The sequence below is a fragment of the Leiobunum rupestre genome, chromosome 7, assembly GCF_980474605.1.
Source record: "Leiobunum rupestre chromosome 7, qqLeiRupe1.1.hap1, whole genome shotgun sequence".
NCBI classification, from domain to species: Eukaryota; Metazoa; Arthropoda; class Arachnida; order Opiliones; family Sclerosomatidae; genus Leiobunum; species Leiobunum rupestre.
The window spans coordinates 11,958,625-11,974,655 of NC_143390.1; the positions used below are offsets into that span (position 1 = coordinate 11,958,625).

General features: G+C 36.5%; 1 protein-coding gene across 1 annotated transcript; it reads right to left on the bottom strand.

Annotated features, from left to right (window-relative positions):
- Nucleotides 1-3,311: 3,311 nt before the first annotated feature.
- Nucleotides 3,312-14,832, bottom strand: Tango1 (transport and golgi organization 1). Its single transcript, XM_090153457.1, has 24 exons — nucleotides 14,637-14,832; nucleotides 14,347-14,486; nucleotides 14,189-14,281; nucleotides 14,055-14,121; nucleotides 10,601-13,863; nucleotides 10,407-10,535; nucleotides 10,316-10,343; nucleotides 10,154-10,242; nucleotides 10,018-10,095; nucleotides 9,091-9,315; nucleotides 8,960-9,031; nucleotides 8,760-8,896; nucleotides 8,612-8,702; nucleotides 8,329-8,401; nucleotides 8,229-8,266; nucleotides 8,072-8,162; nucleotides 7,874-8,012; nucleotides 7,713-7,814; nucleotides 7,588-7,648; nucleotides 7,492-7,527; nucleotides 7,355-7,422; nucleotides 7,200-7,273; nucleotides 6,215-6,859; nucleotides 3,312-3,841 (listed from the first exon to the last, which is right to left on the bottom strand). The coding sequence occupies exons 1-24, from the start codon at nucleotides 14,737-14,739 to the stop codon at nucleotides 3,741-3,743; spliced, it is 5,943 nt and encodes a 1,980-aa protein (XP_090009583.1). The 5' UTR covers nucleotides 14,740-14,832; the 3' UTR covers nucleotides 3,312-3,740.
- Nucleotides 14,833-16,031: the final 1,199 nt, after the last annotated feature.

Sequence of the window (16,031 nt, forward strand, 5' to 3'; positions counted from 1 at the left end):
AGGTCCCGCGATTTGGCGATTTGACCATAAATCTCACTTAAAATTAAAATTTCTTAAAGGGGAACGGTCAAGCTTTAACCAGTTAGATAGCCTATAGCCAATTAAAAACTATAATTTACGGCGAAAACTGCATCAAAAATATTGAGTGGTTAATTTTTAATAAAATAAAGAAATTTCGGGAAATCGAAAAGCGCGCGTCCGCCGCGACACCAGGTGAGAAGTCGGTGAAACAGAAAAACAACGTAAAAGCGCGCGCTGCTGAAGACGCAAAAAATTTGTTTTGCACGCACGGCGCGTTCCAGTTATAAGAGACTTAAGCCTAAATTCTGCGATTTTTAAAGTTAGGATAGTTCGCAAATCGCTCATACGGGGTTAGGGGCGCTGGCAAGACAAAAAAGGTACGTGTTAGTATATTGAACAGGATGATAAAATTAGCGAATAAGTAGATTAGTCCATTAAGAAAAGGGATAATAAAGCTAAACCTTAAAACAAAGAAGAAATTTAAAAACGTACTAATAGCTCGTACCGATAGGTCTTCGAGCAAACAAAAAGGCGCGAAACTCGGACCAAATAGATCTTCGAGTGAAAAACTAAATTAAATTAAATTAAATAGCCAGAAATTCCAACGGTAGACCGGTTCGTCCTATTAGGGACTCTTCAGTACCGTGCGGGAAATCTGGCTTGTGACTATAACACCAGAGATCCTGGCAGTTATAGAGATGCGAAACTCCGCCGAAAACCTGACAAAAAAAATGCAAGCATCAGCGCCGCCCTTCGGCCGGAAGGAAGCGCCCGTTTCAAGCCGAGAGACGAAAAAATTGTAAACGCGTTTTATTTTCGAAATAAAGTTTTAAAATGCCTGGAACCTATTGTTTTTGTAATACTTGTAAAGAAAAACAGCGCATTTCTTTATTTAAGTTTCCAAAAGAAAAAGAACGGTGGGATATAACATAAGTTATTTTAATTAGAGTTATATTTAAATCTTTGTTTTTCAAAATACAGTTCAAAACAATGGCTAGAAAATGTAGGAAGACGCGATCTTTTTGAAAAAGATACCAATAACAAGGCCCAGAAACGTTTAGATCGCAAGTTACTTAAAGTTAATCACTAAATATTAACAAACTTTAAAATATTAGCGTAAATCCTTGATTTAGTCCTAATTTCTCAAAAATCCTGTTTCTTATTTCTTTATTGTGGTTAAACAAGGCCTAAAATATTTTAAAATGATAAACAGTTAAAATATGAACTTTATTTCAAATAAATTTTAAATATATACTAATGTATAAAAAAATACTTAAACTAATAAATTATAGTTCAATTCCAGTTTCAACTTGGTTTCTTCTTCGTTGGCGCAAGGACAGTAGATACAGGGACGAGAAAGTGTATTGGCGGCCTCTGTTGGAATATATCACCTAAAACGACCTAAACGCAAGGAGAGTTAGTTGTAAACAAAAAAAAATGGCGGTCACCGAATTTTAGCGGTTCTTGACGACGAGGCTTAAGTGTTCAAAACAAATGGGCTCGTAGTTTTATTTTTAATTTAACATCAAAATGGTAAAAACTAACTACAATAATACTGTCCATGGTGAACCACGTCTTAACAATGGCCGCGGTTTGTTTACATCTAACTTCCCGTGAATATGAAGACGTTTAAAATCGAATTTTTTTCCCTGCTTTCTCGTCCCTGTATCTACTGTCCTTGGTTGGCGTTAGCCCAAAAAAAATGTAAACAACGGTAACAATCCTAGGATCTCTGCGATTACTCCCCACGTACAGGCGTCGCTGCGATCGGCAAAAATTTGAAAAAAACTGGTTTGCTTAGGGTATAGGGAGTTTCGCATCTCTATAACTGCCAGGATCTCTGATAACACAGAAAAGAGAAACTAAGCCTAAACATTAAAAAATTCAAAACGAGTTGCATAGCAACGGAAAGCCGAATAGGGGGAGAGATGTATATTGAACGTCTTGTTAATCTTTTGATACGGAAATAAGGCTATATTTGGAAAAGCTTGCGTGGCCGTCCCCCTTTAATGAAACCGAAAACGTGGTTCAGAAATGATCAGTACTAACTAAAAATATAATTTCCAACCAAGTCGGTCTTAATTGAAATACAAATATGTAGATTTAAAGTCTAATATCGCCATATAGCACTAAAATGGGATAAGAGTTTTATTATAAGGTCAGGTTCGCATGATCATATATAACATAATCACTAATAATTACGAATTTTCTCCCGGGATATGACGTCAATTACGACACTTTCAACAACCTGACGAAAAACGCGTCACCCACTTTATAGATGGGAAACGGAAGTTAGTAAAGCGGAATTTAATTTCCTCGCGCATTTGTGGCTTTACAATCTATAGCAGAGAGTGTAAAGATTATAATAATAATAATCTTTACACTCTCTGTCTATAGTTTAGCTCGTGTCTCGCGATCACGATATTTTTGTTTCCATGGTAACCTATTCAATACCTCAAGCAATATCGTCACCGTTAAAACAAAACCACGTATCTTTTCGGCAAAGATAATATAACGTAGTTATATTATCTTTGTTTTCGGTTAGGTGGCCTTTTTGAGAAAAATTGATTTTTTAATTTTGCAGGGACTTGTGAAATCGCGTGTTAGGTTTTTACATGTGAGTTGATTTTATAGTTAAATAATTTCGCTTCAAAATATTTTGCTAAAGGGGAATTTTTAGAGATACGTGGTTTGGGGCCATGAAGTGAGAAAGGAGCTGAAAATAAGCAAGATACGTGCTTTTGCGCGAAATAAGTTGTGAATATCAATAAATCCAATTGCAACCTATAAATGTTTTTAATGTTATATACGTAAATTTGGGTGTAGAATCTAAATATGTCAATTTTGACAAAACCACGTATTTTGTTTTAACGGCGACGATATAAGAAGTTCAAATTTACGATCCGCGAATAGGCGCTTCCATAAATGCCGCTCTCTTTTCCTTTCCTCCCCAACGCACATGCTCGAATTACTGAATAAAATAGTCACGTGTTTACGTTACTTTTATTTTTAATTAGCGTGATCAAATTTCTTCCTTTCAGGATTCACGGGCGAAATTGAACGAGCCTTTCTATAATGAAATATTAAGCAGCGCGCGCTTTAAAATAGAACGCTTTTACAAGTATGTCCTGGCTCTCTGTATTACTGATTCTAGGCAAATCGCTGAACCAGTTTTATTTAAGCGTCTATTGTACTATGTTCCTTGCGAAACAAGGTCTCATTATATTTTCTCAAGAAATTTTATACAGAGTCATACTTCCAAAATATAACGAATCAAATACACCCAAATATTTGATCTTTATATCAATATTTTTAATTTATACAGTCAAATTACAAATGTATTACATTACCGCGCATCAAATATTGTGTAAAAATGTATCCCACCCACCCGACACGAAAAATACTTTGATACGTCGTAATATATGTATTTCATTTTGAAGAACCTATTAAATATAGTATTGAGATAATCGTAATCGTGTAAAACTGATTACTACAGTTTCTCTTAAATTTCTATTATAATTAATTTAAACGCGAATATTTTTAAATACTCTTTTTTATAGTTTTGTGTGCAAAAAATCATAATTTAAACAGCTTTACGTGCTTTCCCAATTCAATCGCACTCTTTGTACACTAAAATTAAAATAACTGTTCTTGAAATTTATAATTAGTTTTGCACTAATAAGTTGATCGCGTAACACACTTCCTATAGAAAATTAATTTCACACTGCTGTCGATGGTTTATTTTCAGAGTTACGTTCACCGGTTGATTCGTTTCTAGGAGAACTCGTCAACAATTTTCCATCACCTCTTCTATCAGAGTCTGCAATGATAAAAACAATCAGCTTTCTTAATTTCAAGAATGTGTTAATTTATATTTGGATGGATTCAAGAATGCGTTAATTAATATTTGGATGAATTCAAGAATGTGTCAATTTATATTTGGATGAATTCAAGAATTAATTTATTCACACTTGGGGCGAATGCAAGAATGGGCTTATTCACACTTGGGGCGAATGCAAGAATGGGCTTATTCACACTTGGGGCGAATGCAAGAATGGGCTTATTCACACTTGGGGCGAATGCAAGAATGGGCTTATTCACACTTGGGGCGAATGCAAGAATGTGCTTATTTACACTAGGGTCGAATGCAAGAATGTGCTTATTTACACTAGGGTCGAATGCAAGAATGTGCTTATTTACACTAGGGTCGAATGCAAGAATGTGCTTATTTACACTTGGGGCGAATGCAAGAATGTGCTTATTTACACTTGGGGCGAATGCAAGAATGTGCTTATTTACACTTGGGGCGAATGCAAGAATGTGCTTATTTACACTTGGGGGCGAATGCCAGGGTTGGCAAGAGCCAGCCAGACTGGATTAAACCACCCTGGTTTAAACCGGATTTAACCACCAAATAAAATCCATGGTTAAACCCACTTTTTTTTATAAAAAAAATTGAGAAATTAATTAGAAACATTGACAAAACTTAACCTTCACTTTTTGTCGCAAGTAATGAGAGCTAACATATAAGCAATTAGGGTATCTTAAAATTAATTTTGCGCGTGAAAATACGCTGCCATGTTAGGGTATAAAAGCGGGTAAATAAGTCTGCTATACCTCACAATGTAAAGGTACTGTCACGCGCAAAAACGTAATTTTTAAATCGGGAAATTTGAGCAATGAGGGCTTGATTTAAGCAATTTGATCATTTTTTATTAATGGTTTTAACCGGTTTAAACCACCGGTTACAGCCGGATTTAGCCATACTGGATTTTTCAATTTTTAAAAAAGCCGGTTTTTTGCCAACCCTGGCAAATGCAAGAATCCGCTTATTTACACTTGGGGGCGAATGCAAGAATCCGCTTATTTACACTTATGTCTCATCACTACAAGCACAGGAGATAAATAGCTTTACTGATTTACTTTTCATAGTAAAAAAGGAGCTGTAAAATATGGAATTTATACTACTCCATGTATTTGACGCTTGACCATAAGCCCCTGTGGGTATAAAAGCACTCCTCTTGCAATTAATAAATAAATTAAACTATTGTTTTGGTTAAATGTGTGCAAGGAAACCTATACATTGGCAAAACCACCACACAAATTAACCCTTTCTTTAAGAAATTTTGCAGGGCCATTTATGTAGCGTGCTGCAAGATAGATGAAACAAAAAGACCAAGTACTTTTAAAAGTAGTTTTGGTTAGGCATAAGCTTACGCTACAACTAAAATGTCTAACAGTAAATGCCAGTAATAAGGTGAAGAAAAGGCTAGGGATTTCTTGCTAATCTTTCCTTCAAGGATAGTTTATCATAAAACTCTATTTTTTGAAAATATTAACTTAGTTCCCTCCGAATGGGATTTAGTATTATAAACTTCTAGTTTAAAGCAAATGTCGGCTCTATCATTGCCATCTGTATTATGATAAGGCCCTTGTTATTAGAAATGGTAATAAATCTATCCGATTGTTCGAAAATATGACTTTAATGGAGAGCGTGGTGATTAATGGCACAAGAAGCTCAAATTCAAAATAGCGAAACAATAATAATAATATAATTATTATGGTAAGACAACTTATACTCTACTTACACTTGTTAGTGGACTTTAACCTAAATTATATATCCCATATAAAATATATTGATCAAAATTACAATAATTTAAGTTATTGTCAAATTTAAAAACGTGCCAATCAACACGAGGGGTACTTTAACATCATGCCTTTTGGGTCAAAATGTAGCTTAAGCATCTTGTTTTGATTTTGACGCTAGCGACATCTGTTGAAAAAAGAGCTAATACACGTTGACCCGACATTTGCTTTAAATAATGAAATTTCCTAGTTCCCCTTGGTAACCCACTGGTGTGAAACTACAATTTGGTGAAAATTACACTTAATAATAAAAATAAACGGAAACGCAAGTAGTGGGGCACAAGATGACAGGAAAATCTTGGGATGGCAAAACTTTGGAACAGAATTTTTTAACTCATTCATCTCCTCTCTTCACAATTTTGTTTCTTCCACCTAAAACAATATATGTGGGGTGACACGTTTCCCATAACTGACCAAAAATGCAGAAATGGGGTGAGGCTAGGCCGCTTTGGAAAATCACTACCCTTCCAGAAATATTTTTCCACCAACTTTTCTCTGTGCCGGACTACTTGCGTTGCCCATTGGAGATAGAAGTATGAGTAATTACCTGGGGGGGTATCGTTGTACAAATGATGGTAAGGGTCAGGCCTCATTCCTCCATGCATTGGAGGAAGCGGCGAGTTGCGATTATCATAATGACCAGAGTGAGGCAGCCCTCGAGGGGGACCCAAGTGAGGAGGAAATCCAGGACCTCTCATTGGCGGTGGCAAATCATGAAAATTTGGTAAGCGAGGCGGTGATGAGTCTCTCGATGTTCTCCTACGAGGCGGAGAGAAGAGCTCACGCCGCCTATCCGAAACGGGAGGAGAGGATTGGCGACTGTCATTCCGGCTGATGTTGGAGAATGCTGAATGTGAACTGATGGGTGACCCCGAACGTCTCCCGCGATCATCAAAATCTAAGTGATGAGGCGGAGGATGACCAAATCTCCAAGGATCAGGTGGATGAAATGGCATCATCATGGAAGGTGGGGGAGGGGGAACACCAAACGGAACACCAGGAGGCGGCATCGGAGGCATACCGAAAGGAGTAGGCATGGGGAATGGCAGAGGAGGAGGAGGTGGTAATGGGCGACCAGGAGGAAGGTGCAAGGGCCTGAATGAATCTGACTTTGTAGTATCAAGTTCAACCGAGGCATCCGTTAAGTCTGAGCCTGCATCCTGATCTATATCTCCATTTCTAGATATTATTTCTGTAAATTTAATAAGCCAGACTTAAAAACAAATTTTTTACCAAGTCTTGCAAAATTAACGGATTAGTGATGGGCCTAAACTGATATGAGATCAGTGTTAGTTACTGATATAGCTATTTTACTTTGATTAACCGATCCACGTCTAGATTACCAAATTTTATAAGCTATTGTGATAGCAAATAACCTTGAACTTTAACAAAGCTAACATTCACTGACTGCTATGTCAGGGTTTTTTTTTGTCAAACTTTGTTATTGCCAAAAATTTTCATTATCAGTGAATATTCGATATAGGAAATGGTAAAATTACAATATTGGCCTAAACTAACGAAGATATAAATACTTTTTGCAAGAGGGCGGACTAGCAAATCATTTGAGTTTGTGGACGCTGTAGAATCCCTCTCAGCCAAAGTTAACCTGAAAAAAGTTTTGTTTTTTATTGGTCATGAAATCTGTAAATGTACAAAATAAAATATATATATATATATATTAATTTACCTTTGCCTTAATAAAGAAGCCTCTCTTTTAGTTTCCTCCAACTTTCTTTCCGCTCCCCTGGCTGCTAACTAACAAACAAAATAGCAATGATATTAAATTTAACCAATTCTTACACAAGTTTAAAGAGTAAAATTTACCCAATTTTCATGAGCCTTTTTTTCATGGGTAGATACCTATTAAAAAGCTGTTAATTCTTCTTTCACAGATAATGTAATCAGATTCATAAAACTTACTAAGTTCTTATAGCTACGCTCCGTTTCTTCTAATTCTGTTTTAAGGGAAGAGATCTGTGATCTGAAATGTTACAACACTATTAAATTACAATTGATATCGTTTAAAAACAATGTAATTTACTTACTTGAAAGACTCGTTTTCTTGAATGAGTGAAATGAGGCGTCTTCCAGAAGAATCTGCATCAGACTCTTTTTGTTGCCTCATGACTTCTTGAGCTCCCAATTCCCTGTTTAATGGAATTAAATTAAATATAAACAATGCTAAATGGTACAAACCAAATCGTACTTTTGAAGCTGAGCTTCTTTCTCTTTAAAGTAGTTGGTTAAAACTTCAAATTTATTCTGAGCTTCAGTTTTATCCCTTTGAGCGGCTTTAGCGCTTTCTTTTGCAATGGCTATTTCCTTATCAATTTCAGATACTTTATCTAAAATTTACTAATTAGACTTAATTTTACTAGCAAGTTCATTAATAGACATTAATTACTTTCTAATAGCCATCCTTTCTCTTTCTCGCAATCTAATTGCGATACCAGCATGTCACGTTCTTCTTTCATAGATTTGAGGTCTAAGCTGATCTATACAAAATATTTTATATTTTATTTATTTAAGCATATTTAAAGAACTTAATTATGCCAATTTACTTTTGAAACATCTATTAAACTATTCACTAATTCTTGATCTGGAAAAATAAACCAACGGTTAAACACTTATCTTGTAAATTTGAGTGTAAACTTTAATTACATTGATCCTGTGAAAGACTAGATTTTTTCTCTTCATCCAAATCTTCAGTTTTCTTTATTGCTTCGTTTATTATCTGCAGGCAAAATGGCAAATCAATAAACGGAAAAATAATGAGAATTTAGTTGGAAGGGTTCAATGGTTTTGCCCTGCTTTAGTTCTAGTTCCTGTAGAATGTTTTTGTATTTACACTCGGAACCATAATATTCAATAATCAAAAAAGTTAGCCTAGAACTAGAAAGTTCTTTGTAAAGTACACTTCCATTCTAAGCCATGCATTATTTACATCAATTTCCTTTTGTTTAGCTTCCATCGCATCTTTAAATTCCTCTTGTGAAGTGCGGTAACTTTCTAGTTGCGTCATTAGCTCTTGCACTCTATAGAAATTAACTTGATAATCTTATTACAATTTATTTGGTGCATTTGGTACCAACCTTTGATTCCAGATCACAGCCTCTTGTAGCAGTTGTCCTTTTTCTTGCTCTAGATGTATGGCTTTAGATTGCAGTTCCCTTTCATTATCTTCCGAAGAAAGTAGGCTGTTACTCATTTCCTTTAATTCGTCTTCCAACTTTTGAAAGAAATATAAAATATAAATGTTCCAAAACGAAAGATGATGGAGGAATATTTATACCTTTCCAATTCTATCCCCACGCTCAATAGAGCATCTCTCAGCCTCTGCTAATTTAGCTTGCAAAATTTGATTCTACGAAGAATTTGAAAATTTTAATATAAAAGGAGTGAAAATTGAGACAAAAAATATACCTCTTCAGTGTATTTATCGCCTTGACTCTGTAAAGTTACGATAGTTTCTCTCTGACCATCTAGTTGCGCCTGCAATTTCTCCACTGCATTTTTAAAAGCGGAATTTTGGTTCTGCGAATTTAAAAATTCAGATAACATTTGGTTGAGTTCAAGTCCGGCCTCGGTTGAGCTTTCTAACTGTTCCTCCAAAGAGGAGACTGACTCTTGAAGTAGGAGACATTCGCGCTGTGATGACCAGAAATTCATGCGAAAATTGGAGTGCCCCAAGTCGCAAAAAAAAATTCCGGGTGTGTGGACAAAATAAATGAAAAAAAAGAGGTGGGGGAATCCAAAACAAAACCAGGATAAATGATGTTAAAATTAAAAGACCGTAAGGTTTAAAAAACTAGTTAAAATTCAATCTTGGTTAAATAAAATATCATGCACCATAGAGTCAAAAAAAGGAAAACAGGAAAGGGATTTGAGTGCTGGTGTTGATTGGTGCATGATTAAAAAAAATGGTTAAACACGAGGGTTGACAAAAATAATCACCAGAGCCATCACCATTCAAATCCCCAAATACAATTCTTCAAGGTAAATGCAGTCTCCTTTAAACAAGCGAATCTACTCAGCTCATACTGTTATTTCAAATAAAATAAGCCTACTGCGTAACAGCTAACAAATCTCATTTATTTTAAGATTCTCAATAAGATATTAAACCCTAAATAGCAGATTCAAGATCATTCGTTTGGTTAAAATGAAGATTAGAACATGGGTACTAATTTAAAAAATTTGGCACTACAAACTGCAGTCAACAACTGTGTTATTGTGAAAAAATTATATCTATATTATACGCAAAAACATTCCAAACCGCCATTTCACCCTTTTGTAAATATAAGAAAATTCAAAAATAAACTGAAAAATTGACTATAAGAATGATATATCTACCTGGCTTTGATTGAGCTCTAATTTCAAAGAGTCAATATAATCGTTACTTCGAAGCCCTTGACCGCATAGGTCGGTAAGCTAAATTATAAATATACGTTAAATAAAAAATGTTTTAAATAAAGAAAAAATATTAAACCTCAAATTTAGCCTTTTCAAGTTCTTCTTTCACAATTTTGTTTTCGGTTCCTAACTTGAAAATTTTTTCTTCCAATTTGCAAAGCATGTCTATTTAAATAAAATTCAAATTTAGTGGAATCTTAACATTAAAAAGTGTAAGATTACATTGACATCATAATACCAAGCAAATATCCCTCTTTGTTAGTTTTCTGAATAAAACCAAAAATAAAACATTATTTAAAAGAACATTTAAAATTTCAAAGAAGGCGTACCTTAATTATTAGGATGAAACTAATAAGAAGAATAAGGAGGAATCCCACAGTAGAGGTTAGAAATGTGGCACCGGGTGACAAGCCTCGTGTTTTTAGATCCATTAAAGATGAATGCAGAGGATCTGGGACCTAGATAAGTTTGTATCTTTAGTTCATATCTCAAAAGCAAATACTAACAGAATTATTTAACGTACAAATTCTAACGCTGACTGTACATAGCTTCTCAAAACTTCAGGTATGCCTTCTGCCTTTTCAATTTGAACAGATGAATCAGAGAGAGATTCAGTTGTAGGACTGATCAAAGCTTCAGCCAAAGGATCAGTGGGCTTTTCTATTTTTTCATTGGCATTCTCTTCTTTAGTTCTTTTCATTTCTTCTTCTATCGCTGACTTTAAAGAAGAAAACTCGCTTTTATCTAAATCGATTGATTTGTCCATCAGTTTATAGATTGTATCAGCGGATTTTATATTTTCTGATAATTCCTGGTTGCGAATATGTTCTTCAAAGCTTGAATAAGGTGGAATTGGAACTTCATAGTTTGTACTTTCGGTAGACCACAGAGTTTGCTGGGGTGAACTTTCCACTGGTGACTCAGCTTCATTTTGATTTAAATTAGAAATAGTTTCAGGTTCCACTTCTTGCTTCAAACTATCTTCCTCCTTCGCTACTTCATCGGGATTAGATGTCAAGGTATTTGAACTAAGGTGATCTTTATTAATAATTTGAATATCTGATTTTAATTGCTCAGTAGTGGATTTTTGGTTTCCAGTAAGAGAACGCAGATTATAATTTGTTGAATCTTGAATGTTTCCACTATTCTCCGATTGGTTCTTGGAATCTAAATCATGTAGGTGAGGATCTTGCAACTGTGCTTCTCTGACATGTAAATTTTCATTACCAATAACTGATGGGTCTTTTGAATCAAATGAAGTTTCTTTTTCCTCAACTTTTACAGGTTCTTGAACCCACTTTGAACTATTTTCAATTACCAATTCTTGCATTTTTTTTTGAATGGGGTCAGTTTCATCAGTTGAACGTTTAATATCTTGTTTTGGTTTATATATAACACTTCCTTCTTCATCCTCAGCAGTACCTGACTTAATGGCAACATGGTCTGAATTATAAGCGAAAGTTTCTTGTTCTTCCACGACGGGGTCTGGTTTATCCGCGACGGGGTCTGGTTTATCCGCGACGGGGTCTGGTTTATCCGCGACGGGGTCTGGTTTATCCGCGACGGGGTCTGGTTTATCCGCGACGGGGTCTGGTTTATCCGCGACGGGGTCTGGTTTATCCGCGACGGGGTCTGGTTTATCCGCGACGGGGTCTGGTTTATCCGCGACGGGGTCTGGTTTATCCGCGACGGGGTCTGGTTTATCCGCGACGGGGTCTGGTTTATCCGCGACGGGGTCTGGTTTATCCGCGACGGGGTCTGGTTTATCCGCGACGGGGTCTGGTTTATCCGCGACGGAGTCTGGTTTATCCGCGACGGGGTCTGGTTTATCCGCGACGGGGTCTGGTTTATCCGCGACGGGGTCTGGTTTATCCGCGACGGGGTCTGGTTTATCCGCGACGGGGTCTGGTTTATCCGCGACGGGGTTTGGTTTATCCGCGACGGGGTCTGGTTTATCCGCGACGGGGTCTGGTTTATCCGCGACGGGGTCTGGTTTATCCGCGACGGGGTCTGGTTTATCCGCGACGGGGTCTGGTTTATCCGCGACGGGGTCTGGTTTATCCGCGACCGGGTCTGGTTTATCCGCGACCGGGTCTGGTTTATCCGCGACCGGGTCTGGTTTATCCGCGACGGGGTCTGGATTATCCACTGCAGGGTTTGGTATATCCGCGATGGGGTCTGGTTTATCCACTGCAGGGTTTGGATTATCCACTGCAGGGTTTGGTTTATCCACTGCAGGGTTTGGTTTATCCACTGCAGGGTTTGGATTATCCACTGCAGGGTTTGGTTTATCCACTGCAGGGTTTGGATTATCCACTGCAGGGTTTGGATTATCCACTGCAGGGTTTGGATTATCCACTGCAGGGTTTGGATTATCCACTGCAGGGTTTGGATTATCCACTGCAGGGTTTGGATTATCCACTGCAGGGTTTGGATTATTGGAAAATTGGTCTGGCTTGTTCAAATCGGTATACGGCTTATTCGAAATGGGGTCCGACTTATCTGCTACAAGATCAGGATTATTATTTGCAGGGTTTGGATTATCAATTACTGTTTTGTCTTCTTTATTTGGCACATGTTCTTGCTTGTCTACTACAAAAGATTTATCCTCAGATTCGCTGCTTTCTTTACTGACTAAAGTTTCAGGCTCTTTGATTGGCACAGTTTCTTTCTCAATTGGTAGAGTTTCTTGCTTATCTAACCGTACCTCTTTCTTTTCTACTTCAGATTCTTGTTTTTCTCCAACAGATTTATCCTCAATTTTGCCTTCCTTATCAACTACAGGTCTTTGATTTAAAAATTCTATCTCTGAAGCAGATTTTTTACTTTTAGGTTCAGAAATTTCCCTATCATTATCAGACGATGGGAGTGTTAATACAATCTCATTATCACTTTTCAAATGAGTTTCTGAATTGAGTTTCCTTCTGTGCCAAGTAGTAGCAGAATCAATTGTCATATCAACGTCATCAGTTTCCCCAGTGTTTTCGGGAATTTTAGAATCAGGCAGTTCTTTTTCAAATTTACCAGATCTCGAAATATTATGCGTAATTTGATCTTCATTGTCAATTTCACTACCAGAATTTGTTGTTTCCTCTTCTAGATTTGTTACAACAGTAGCAGAATCAGGCCTATTAAGACCTTCCATTTCATTAGCTAAAAGTTCATCAGACTCTAAGCGACCACTTTCACTCTTGGAATTCTGCGATTCTAGTACTTCATCAACAGAGGTTATGAAATTTGCTAAATACTTGCCGGTATTTTTGATTAAACCTACAAACCCAGTTTCTTGACTGTTTTCAGTGTCCTGATTTTCATCAACTACTGAATCAGATACATCATCTTCGGCTTTCTTTTCAGTTTTCAGATCACTGTTTTCTACAATTCTGGAGCTCTGAATAGGTTCATGAATTTGATCTTTCTTGCTACCAGCTTCCATACTATAACTTGTTTTGCCTTGATCATCACTATCCACTTTTACCCTTGGATTCAGTTCATTGTATGCAGTTGAAGCAGAAATACTACTTGGTTCTGGAGAATAGGGTTTAGTCATTTGCTCAATCATGGGACTCGCAGTTGTGCTTGGTGATAAATCAAAATCATCTAATTCAATTTGGGTTCCATCTATAACAGTAACTTTACGTTGATTGACATCTGAAGAAGTAGTCATAGTGTACTTATTAGCCACATCTTGGGGTTCAGTCTGAGATGGCATTATGCCATAATTTGACGTTTGTACAGATGCATTTGGTATAACATCTGATGGCTGATTTTGTGTTAAAGAGGTTTCTGAAAATTTATAAACACTATAAGCTTCAAAGTAACTTGAACTACATATGTTGAATATATCATAAATTAAGTTTAAAACATCGTAAAGTAAAATGATTTTATAAATTTGAGATAAAAAGTCTAAGCCCCTTAAGAAAATTTTAAAAAATCTCAACAATGTTTTAAATCTCAAGAAAAGCAATAGCAAATACCTTTGGATTCTTTGACATCACTTTGTAAATTTTGTTGGTTTTTAGTTTCTTTTTTTTCAGGTGGTTCCTAATATTTCACAAACTTAATAATTAAAACATTTGATATAAATTTACAATTACATTCAAAATCTTACTGGTAAATTTATTTCTTTTAATAACTCTGTTTTCACAAGAATTTTTGTTTCTTTAATGTATCTACCATATGCAAAACCAGATGAACCATTTTTCTGTGTAAATTGAACTATTAACTTCCCAATACACATAATGCTTTATTATTTTTAATAATTTATACCTCAATAATTAACATATTCTTTCCATAGTTCACGTCTTTTTGTTTGCTAAGAATTTTTACATTTTCATTTCCTCGTAAAGTTAAGAAAGATTCATGGTGGGTTGGGTAACGTTGAACTACTATACCTAATGAAATGGGTTCTGGAAATAGCAAAATGTTGAATTAATTTATTTAGAATTGAATACCCAACACACAGAAAAAAAACTGAAAAGTTTTTCTCTTAATATCTATTTCTGATGATGTATGGAAGTCGAAGGATACTTGTAGGCCTTAGGTTAAAAAATACTTACCGCTACATTTTTCATCGGCACATAGAGCTGTATACGAAAATACTATTTTAAATACACTTGAAATTAAAAATAATATCAGCGCTCTATTTCTTAATTTCAACATTTTATTAAAATTTACTACAATTATAAGAAATTAACAGTTATAATAGCACACCGTCACCATTGCAAATTTTGTTTTTCTGCTTTCTGAAGTAGACGACAGTCTGAGAGCCACGTCAGTCGCAATGAGAAAAAAAAAAAAAAAAAACAAGCAAGCGACATCTCGTGATCTTTAAAATAATATTCTCATAATTTATGTGTAAAGACCATAGATATAAGAAACGTATATAAAGGTCTATATAAAATATTTCAAAGGGAGTGAATACGGAGGAGACAGCTAGCAGAAACGCGTAATTTCTGCAAGCTATCCTTATAAGGCGCTATCTATCGGTAAGAAAGCTCGTGCTATCGTCGCGAGAGCCATTGTCTCCTGCTTAAAAATTATACTAAAAGTCACCAACAGATGGTGTCTAAAGACTACGGCTTGCGGAAAGGTCAAGCACTTAGTACTAAAATGCTAAGAAAGCTCGCGCTATTGGTCACGTGCTTTCCTCGGTGTCTGCTAGGGGTCAATTCCGTATTTTATGTTAGGCTTAGACGCCCCGAAATTTATCTAGACCTTTATATACATTTCTTATATCTATGGTAAAGACCGTAAGTTGGGGTTCTCACGGCGGTGCATAGGGGTTCTCGAACAGTCATCAAAGCTACGTGTGCCTTATTGCGACAAGCTATTCGCACTTAATTTTTGTTAAATTGTTAATTTTTCTGTGCCCCTCTTCTGTATTTTTGTACGCCCAGGCTGAATATTGTGTACCGCGGCTCCTTTTCCGGGTAAAAGTTTGTAAATTGCGCGGCTGGTGTGAAGGCTTCTCGCTATATAGATTCTTTTACGGAGAATATTCGTGGGGGAATCTATAGCTTGACTACATGGGAGGGGAACCGTTAGGGGGGAAAAATTCAATAGTTGAGGCAGAGGTAGTATGGCGGTGGCGGCCACCACATGGAAGATTGTAAAGGGGGGGTCAATACGCCCGTATAAGAGTGTATAAACCAATCTCACCACTCTCCCACGTTATTCTGCCCCCCCCCCACATTCTCCCTGTGCAAGGGCAGAACCTTCCAGGTCAGAGTTAATGGGGAGCTTTCTGACATATATTCAGTCAAAAGGGGAGTCCCTCGGGGCTGCTCTATCAGCCCCATCCTCTTCGACATTATGTTGGACGAGATCCCTCAAATGTGTCAGAGCTTGGTACATCACGGTGAACACGCAGATGATATTGCAGGTTGGAAGTGTGGACCGGCGCTTCAAAATATGTACGACTCAATGCAGATAGCGCTTGATAATATCTCGGA